The sequence below is a fragment of the Lonchura striata genome, chromosome 3 (assembly GCF_046129695.1).
Source record: "Lonchura striata isolate bLonStr1 chromosome 3, bLonStr1.mat, whole genome shotgun sequence".
In the NCBI taxonomy this organism is placed as follows: domain Eukaryota; kingdom Metazoa; phylum Chordata; class Aves; order Passeriformes; family Estrildidae; genus Lonchura; species Lonchura striata.
In genome coordinates, this window is record NC_134605.1 from 6,805,700 (window position 1) to 6,814,891 (window position 9,192).

General features: G+C 35.9%; 1 protein-coding gene across 2 annotated transcripts in view; it reads left to right on the forward strand.

Moving 5' to 3' along the window:
* The window catches only part of BABAM2 (BRISC and BRCA1 A complex member 2), a 159,314-nt gene extending 151,826 nt beyond the window's left edge, over positions 1-7,488 (forward strand). For both annotated transcript variants that reach the window (XM_021552247.2, XM_021552258.2), the window contains exon 12: positions 6,191-7,488. In XM_021552247.2, coding sequence (XP_021407922.1) covers positions 6,191-6,254 — 64 coding nt within the window. In that variant the 3' untranslated portion in view covers positions 6,255-7,488. The remainder of the gene's footprint in view (positions 1-6,190) is intronic.
* The last annotated feature ends 1,704 nt before the right edge of the window (positions 7,489-9,192 follow it).

The following is a 9,192-nucleotide window of genomic DNA, read 5'->3' on the forward strand; positions in this document are numbered from 1 at the left end:
ACACTTTTGTATTCAGCCTTTGTGCAGTGCAAGGCATAGACGTGCTGGAGGAGGCCATGAGCATGGTTTGAGGACATAATGAGCAGTCATATGAATATGACCTAAATACACACCCACTGTTAGAATTAATGCACCAATTTATTAATTTAAGTTCCTTTTGTTAATTAGTGGTAATCATGTTGAATTAGGTAGCTCCTGACAAAAGGAATTTCAAAAGACAACTATTATAGCTTTAAAAAAAGACAGGTTGGCATCTTTGATTTTTTTCTGTTAGAAACAAACACGAAATCTTAGAAACTTTTGAAAGTTATAAATACCTTCTGTACAGGAGATGAATTTTTAGGGGTTACATGAACCAAATCAGCTGGATATGCCTGTGTGGTCACAGGAGGACAAATCCTCTCATCTGGCATTGTTGTAGGTGTTCAGTATTTTCAAAACAAGTTTCCACTCTGTCAAAACAAGTTTCAACAGGAGCACAAAAATACAAAGGCACACTACATATGTATGTATGATCCATGCAAAAATGCATTGTACTTCAGAAAATGAATAATCAGGTGACGTTGATAAAGCCTGGAGAAGCTCTTTTATAACTCTAATATGTCTATAGTGTTGAAATAGTTTCTATAACAAGATTTTATTGCAAAGTGTCAGCATAAAAATACTAGTCTGGAAGGAATAGGTCAAAAACCTCAAGAAGCCTCAGTCTATCCTTCACTCTGACCTACACCCTTCTTAATTCTATTTTCACCAAATTTAATTGAAAGTGGGGAGAACATTGCTGTTCTAGCTAATTTATGAAAATCAGTAATCTATAGAGTTGATGTTGTTCTATCAGGGTTCAGTGGATTTGAAGAAACTTGTATTTGTCCTGAAGGAGTTCTCCTAGGGTACAGCAGGAAAGAAATATGGGATGCAAAATGATGTAATTCCTTTAAAATAAGTGGACAGTAGTTGGGACAAATGCCTGGGATTCTTGGTTGTATCTCATATAGCTGGACAGGATACAATTCAGTCCTTACCTCAGTCCCAGGATTTTTCAAACAAACTCAATTTGCCTGCTGGACAATTCAGACAATAGGGAACTACTGAGGAGAATGGGGTATTAAATAGAGACCTTACTCCTGAAGACTTGGAAGGATTAAGTGGAACTATTCAGAGATCACCATGACTACAGGAGTGCCTGTCCAAGTCAAGTCTATTAACTTAAAAAAGTTTTAGAAAAGAACTCATACATATTATATATGCCTTGCCTAGAATAGGAGAAAATGGATGTATTTGTCAAATACACTGGCTACTATGATTCAGGTCAATAATTAGAGCCAGATATTTACAGAATTAAACCACATTTACAGTACTTACTAAAATATTTTACAAGAATTAACTAAAATATTGAAATAATGGGTAGCATTTAAGAATAAAGTTTGCTCTCAAAGCCAGTAGTAGGAAAAAAACCCAAATGCAAGTCTGCCTTGAGATGAGAAGGAACACAATACATATGCCTGATGCAGTGAGAGAAGGCCTCTATGTCTTTGTGAGAAGATGAAGATTGTGCCTCAAGGGCTTTAATTTGCCAATAAGGACATTGTGCTGGTAGCAGAAGTGTTGCTGTACTGCTAAGTCTGTTCTTGATGTGGACCATCATGATGATTTCATCCCCTTAATTTTCCTCAAATTGTCTCTTGATGCAAAAAGCACTTGGAACTCCCACATCTTGAGCTGAAACAAATAAAAAAAAATGAGTGCAAATAGGGCTAGCATGGGTGAATTTGAGATCAGCATGCTGGAAATCTTGGCAGTTATAAACTGAGAGGTTTAAGGGGAAGATATTTTGTGAATTACTTGGGAAGATGATTCATCACCCCATGATGATTTTTCTTGTCCCAGACATAAAAAGCAGAAATCTCATTGATATGTGTTGTATGCTTTTTTCCTCACAGAGTTTGAGTCTTGATCTTCTGCTCTGAATTATCACATGAAGATTTTAAGAGAAATAGAAACACCTAAACAACCTTTTTCACTTTATTACACCAGCAGGAGTAACTAGAACACAATTGTATAGCTGGCTATAGTACCAGTCCAGCAAAAGCAACAGCAGAATTCCAGTGTGTTAGAATGCTTTCACCATAAATATATGGGAAGTGTTGTTTGATGGGAGATTGCAGCTACATAATTTTCAATCTTTGCAGATTTTTAGCATAGATATGTGAAGGCAAAAGGTATTATCAAGTAGTCAATGCAGGTATTCTACCAACTGCATTTTAAAAACCCAGCACTAAGTTTCCCTGGGGAAAAAAAAACCAGTACAATTAGAATGAAATTTCTCACAAAAGCATGTGAATTCTGAGTCAAGTATGTTTTAAGCACAGCAAACCCACACCCTGGGATTTAGACATGTATGGGCTTCTGGAGACCTTGTACCACACTCAGTGTTTCATATCACTGGAAAATATGTAAACAGCAGGTGAGCCAATTCTGCCTTCTTTTAAATACTTACCACTTGCAATTATAGCAAGACTTTCTTTCCACTGGATAATAAAGTGAAGGAAAAAGAAGTGCTTTACTCTCAACAGACGTCCTTGAGTATAGCACCTGGAATTCATTGTACTGTGTCAAGTATATATAGTGGTTAACTACAGTAAAATGTGTTGTTTTCTGGAGTGATGAAGAAAAATTTCCATAGAAACCTCATAACTTACTACCTTGAACTTGGAAAATGACCATTTGAGGGAACAAAAACGAATAGACAAAAAACAATGGAGTCCTATAAGAAGCTCAACAAAGAGTTATGTGCCCATAAGTGTATGAAGATTGGCATCCACTCTAGGCTGAAAAGAAAGCAACTTTTTAAACACTGTTTAAGCTGGAATCTAAACCATTGTGAGAAGGATGCAACACTCAACATGTGTTTTACCTTCTTTACATGAGTGTTGATTGTACTCAACACTCACATGAAGAATATCTGTGTACTTTGTACAAATGAGTTTCTCTCTATACTTACAGAAGGTCAGTGTGATACAGACCCAGCAAGAACATGGTAGATGAAAGCCAGAGAAAGAAGGATCTCCATCTTTCCCAGAAAGGAGAAAAGGCATTGATCAAGAGCAATTTTTGCCCCAAGAGACTATAGGTCAAATTAGCTTTCTTCATCTTCAGTGTAATTCAGGTACCTAAATTACTGTTGTTGAGTTTTTTAGATAACAGTTCTCCACAGCTGAAAAACATATCTAGTGTATATAAAAGTAATAATTTCAAAATAGTTTGGAGATAACTTGAGAGTATCATGTGGCAAAGTTTCTGAAAAAAAAACTTTCAGATACTTTTATATGAATCCTTATGGTATAGCCCAGATCATAGTTATTGAGGGTGTGAAATCAATGTGTTAATATGAATAGAGTATGAGGAATGTATCTTTTTCCAAAGTTCATATTCATGTTCGTTGTTTCTCTGTGCCTGTATGTACAGGATGCTGGAGCATGAGTGTTGTCTCTTGATTTAAAATCTTTCTATAAGGAAGAGCAGTGCATGTAAAAGATGCCTTTACCATTCAGTCTATAGCAGACGATTGTCCTTCAAAAAATTTTAAATTTCTGTCAGAATTATTTCATGTCATCTGTTGTGTCATGGTCCTATTTGGGCAGAAATTAGTGCATTTTGACTTCAATGCCAGATGGTTGAAAGATGAAACTTATTCAGAAGGTGATTGCTGCTTCTTTTCCTCCTTATTGGTGACTTCTGCAGAGATTGTTGTAATTAAAATGTTGTCATTTCCATTTCACAGGAAATTCAGATATTGTAACACATGATTTTGTCCCAAACTTTGGATGAAAAGAAAAAATTGAGAAAAAAAATTCCAGTGTTCATTTCACTTACCTTCTCCTACTTCTCCATCTTTCCTCCTCAATCTCCTAAATATGCTGTAGCTCAGCCTGTCCTATCAGGTATACTGGGTTTTTGGATCTCATAGCAGGGCTTTTTTTGGTTTGGTTTGGGGAGGTTAAGGGAGCAGTGTTAATTTATTTTTTTGTGGTATGTGTGATGAACCATAATTATCTCTGATTTTGTTTCATCTGAGATACTTAAGGTATATGTGAGAGGGACAGAAATGGACTGTCCTATTTCTGGAACAGAACCTGAGTACACTTGTGGTACTGCATTTGCTTCAGATTGGAGAAGACCAAAATTATATGGGCAACTTTAAGTATGTACTTTAAGGTATAAAAAGAAAAAAAAAGTAGACATTTAAAATTATGAAGTACTAAAGGAATTTTTGTAGTGTATGGAACATTGCCAAGAGATTCATATGAACTACCAGTGTGAAATAACATCCTCTTTGAAACAGTACATCTGATCAGAATGTAGGGAGGTGTTAGACTTAGTTTTGCAGTAAAGGATGCAAGCTTTCCTGCAGGAATCAGTGAAAAGAAAGGATGCAAGTGTAGATAAAGTTGGTGTGGGAGGATGTTTGTGGTATCATAAGCATTCATTCTGGAATTTACCTAACAGAAAAGACATATATAATTACTGCATATAATGCACTAAGTGTGGGTTTAACACAAAGCACAGAAATGCTATAAAGAAAAAGAAATAAAATGTAGGAAAATAGTTCTAATTGTATCCCATTTAATGATTAATTATTTCTACAGTTTTGGAAGAGGGAGGTTTCAAGTAACATTTATCAAGTCAATTAAGATCACGTGCATGGAAGAGAGTCTGCAGAGAAGCTATCAAAGGGGAAGGGGGAAGCTATTTAAAATAGGCAATCAGAGAAGCATAATTAAATGTTAGGACAGATAAAGCAAGGACAAGTAAAAGGGATAGATCCTGGTATTGACAGTGTGCAGGTGGTACTCCATGAGCTAGCAAAACACATAGAATTAAAAGGGACTTTAAAAAGCTACAATTTCAAAGATATGGTAGGAAAAACACAGATACAGAAATGGCACCCAGCTGTTGAGATCAGGGGACAGGCAGACCTTCTCAGCTGGTTTATGTTCATGTGTGTGCCAGCATGAACAATCACTTCTGCAGGCATGATTAGGAGTGTTGTTTTCTGAACTTTGCTTCAATAAACCAAAGTGTGTTCTGTAAACACACAGCACAATCTGTATATGCTATAAAATGTGTGTGCTGGTTGTCCTCTTTATTATGGTTGTTTCCATTTCTGGGATCAGCTCCTCAGTCCAGAAATGCTTTTACTTTCTATTGCTCTTTTAACCTTTGGACAGCGTCTCATATGTATTTATGTCTTGTGCACAAAAGCTGACTGCAGCTATCTGTAATTAATTTGCCAGGCACAACATCACAAAGAGAAAGGAGTGTTCTCTTCATGGTCTTGCAAGGATTTTAGGTGTGAGGAAGTATGGTTGCTGTTCAGTGATTGCCAAAGCTTCTACTGCAGTTATGAAAAACATTGTGATTGTGAAGCTGATCAGTGTGTGTTTGCTTCAGGAGATAAACCAGCAGAGACATCAGGAATCTAATAAACAACATTGCAGCTATTCTCACTTTAAATTTCTTCTCAGTGAGAACAGGAGAGAAATTTATAGAGACCAGTGATAGAAATAGAAAACAATTTTTTTTTTTTTAAATAAAGAAATTGAAAGTTTGGTGCAAAACACAGTAGGCAGAAACCAAAGGCAGAATGATAAAGCAACTTCTAATATAACTGGACATTCCTAGGACATGTAATATACCATTATTATATGGTTGAGTATCTCAGCAAAAAAACCTCAAAGGTACAGTTCTAACTCAATTTTGGATACATAGGATTAGCTCATCTTATGGATTTATGAGTCACTTGATCCTTTGCAAAGAAGATAGACTAAGATGCAAAATATACAAAGCACACTTTAAAAAAGAGCATTATCCTATAAATTTTGAAGTTTAACAAAAGGACTTAGTATTCATACAATGTTGTTAGTATTTATTTACTGGATTGTATATAAACTGCTGCCATCAGTAGTGTCAGTACTGTGTCAAGGTTTATGAGACAGAGCTTATCTCCTGCACGTATTCTGACTTCACTATTTCCCTGCTCCATTCCCTTGTCTTTCTTTGGGCCTTCTGTACCATATGTGAAGCCTTTTCCCCATAGGGGAAATAGGAAACGTGGGAAACATCAAGTTCTTCAATTCCTGCTTTTAAGATTACTCCTTCCTAATCATATATTTTCTGTTCTCTTCACTAGGACATATTTCAAGACATTTGTCCCTCAGTTCCAGGAGGCAGCATTTGCTAATGGGAAGCTTTAGACAGCTTTGGACATGGAAACTATACTGCACAGATCCTTCAGACTGCACATGTCAGCCCAGAAGAATGATGCCTGGAAATGGGTTGGACTGTCTTGATAGGTGTTTTCTTGCCTCTGAACTGGTTCTGATAGCTTCAGTTTTTTAAACAAAAACCTCACTAGCATGATTAGAACTGAATATTTGCTATTAGTCCTGCCCCTTTGCCTCTGCCTCCACCATTCCTTTATATATCTGTTGGATTAAATTTTAAAGGGCGTGTATTGATATGATAACACTTTCTTGTGCCAACAATGTCCTGTATGTTATGCCTTGTTTCCTTTTCTTCAGATGGTCTAAATTGGATTGTTCTTCCCTATGGAAATATGATGCAATGTGTACATTTAGTTAACATTTTCAGCTTATCCTAAGAAGGCATAGAACTGCTGTATGTACCGGGAATGCCTAATGGACTGTCCAGTGCCATATTCTGCCTTGGAGGTTTGGTGTCTCGGTGTGGGTGTTACTTTCACAGATATGGATATGAATTGCACACTTCAATTCTCAGTGCCTTGCCAGTTGGTCTGAAGTTAATATGGCAAAGTGTTTGAAGTTTGGGGTTTTTTAATACTTCTGTTGAAAGCTCATCTTATGTGAAAGGTTAGGCTTTTACACTTTGTTTTTTTTTTCCACTTGTATAATTTTGGTGTTTTCCTAAGGAGTGCCCCTTGCCATTACAAAAAAGTTCTACTTCTTCAGTACCAACATGCAAGTAACTAGTTATTTAAACCAGTATAACAAAATAAAGCTCTTTCATAGACCTGTAATTTTTCCAAATAAGATAAATACTGCTAAGAAGCAAACTTTCAACAAAAGAATGAATTATGTCTTGGAAAATAGCTGATGAAATAATATAGGGCTGATGAAATAATATAGGTATTTAGCTTAATGCTTAAGTTCAGCATATCTTCTCAGAAAATATTTTTAAGTGTATATAACTGGAAACATTACCTCCCCTATTTGTGAAATGCCAAATGCAAAATCCTGCCTATTCATCCTTTCTTTCCTGCTTGTGTCAGGCACACCAGTTGGGACTAATGGTCACGATGTCACTTCCCCAATTAATTTGTGAATACACCAAGGTACTTTCCAGTAAGGAATAAAATTAACAGAGTATGTTGGCTTATAAATGGTATCTGGAAAATGTGCCCTACTTCTGCTAAATACAAGGAACTAAATAAATCTTATACAGATGATACAGTGGAACTGGAAAACATTTTCTTTTAAATTATACACTATAGCATCACAAGCAAGTCTCGTCAAGCTACTTGATTGGCAGTATTCTCCTACCCTTTCTACAACTTGTTATTTCACATGAAAAGTAGTGCTTTTCAGGGTTTATATTCACCTAGGAAATACAGATGGGGTTTGTGTAGTGAAGCTTAATAATTAAGAATTATGCAAATGATTCACCTCTAGAAACTCCAAGTATTTTTAGCTAGTTTGTGGGCAAAATTTAATTTATGTTTAACACTGAAGTTCTTGGCTGCAAATTAAGAGGCAAACAAAATCTTTATTGTAAGAATAAATATAAGAATAAGAAGTTTTATTGTAAGTCTGCAGAGAAGGCATATTCTGTCCTGTGACCCACTCCTTTGTGAGTCTCAGTATGTTATCTGAGACTGTCACCAGTTTCAAAGGTCTCAGCCTGAATTCCCTCTGTGGAGACATTGCATGAGGCTTTTGCATGCTTAGAGCAGATCTGGAAGGTAATGGTTTTATGGGAATAGCAAAATCATAACTGAACAACCTCATGTGACTAAGAACAAAATAGTGTTTCATATACTGGGATGATCTCACATCTACATTTCTTCAGGTAAAAGCCAAAGCCACAGACACATATTCAAGAATAAGCCAACCATGTGAATGGGGTGGGAGAAGAAGATGGCTAATGAAAAGCATTTGTTCTCATAGTGTTCAAAATCTGCTAGAAACAATCTCTGGACATCTTCAAAATGTATAAACCAAACCCTTAGGTTGCATCAGTACATTTCTGGAATCTTGCATTTTATAACTTTGTCTTTGATTCAGTGTTGTACTGATTGCCCCATGAACACAGTGTGTGCTTTATATACCTGATTGCCCAAGTGGCATCAGTTATTTATTTTTTTATCTTTGTGGAAATTACCATACTTCAAAGGCTAGCAATTGCTAAATAGTTTGAAAAGAGGTCCACTTTTCAGAATTTAGATTTATTCTCAGCCAAAAATGCATCCTCAATCCTAGTCATTTTGGACAATGCACTGCTTTATTATTAAAGAGTTTTATAAGCCATGTAAGAAAATATTTTGAGAGTACAAGAAGCCTGACCCAGCAATTCATTGTGTTGAATTCTACAGTTTCACCAACTTTTCACAACATACATAGAAACAAATCAATAGTTTCAGTCTAATTTTAATGTCATGCTGCAATTGCTAGTATTTTGGGAAAAAAAAAAAGGTAGAAAAGATGAAAAACTGTACTGTTTGTATTTAAGGTAAGTCTATAAAATTTCAGAATAGAAGAAAAGGCATTTTGTTACACTAAATGAACGTTTTCTTTATTTCAAGCTCACCCTTCACTCTTTGACCTGGTATTTTATGGATCCCTTTCTAATAGTTCTCAGAAGTATTGGGAGTGTTAGCTCTCCAAATGGGGTATTGAGAGACACTGAAATGAATGGAAGCTTCTCTCTAGGAAAATTGCCATATAAATACTATACCAGAAGAGAGGGTTCATTTGAATAATTTTATATCAAATCAAGTATCCACTGAAGTAGCCATGAAAGTTGGGATCTGATGAATTTGAGTTATTTCTGTTATCTCCTGTTTTATTATAATTTCCATTATGGCCAGTTTAATGGCACTGAGACTCTCAGCTCTTCCTTCCCTATTATCTGATATATGCAGTTGAAGGGAGCAGT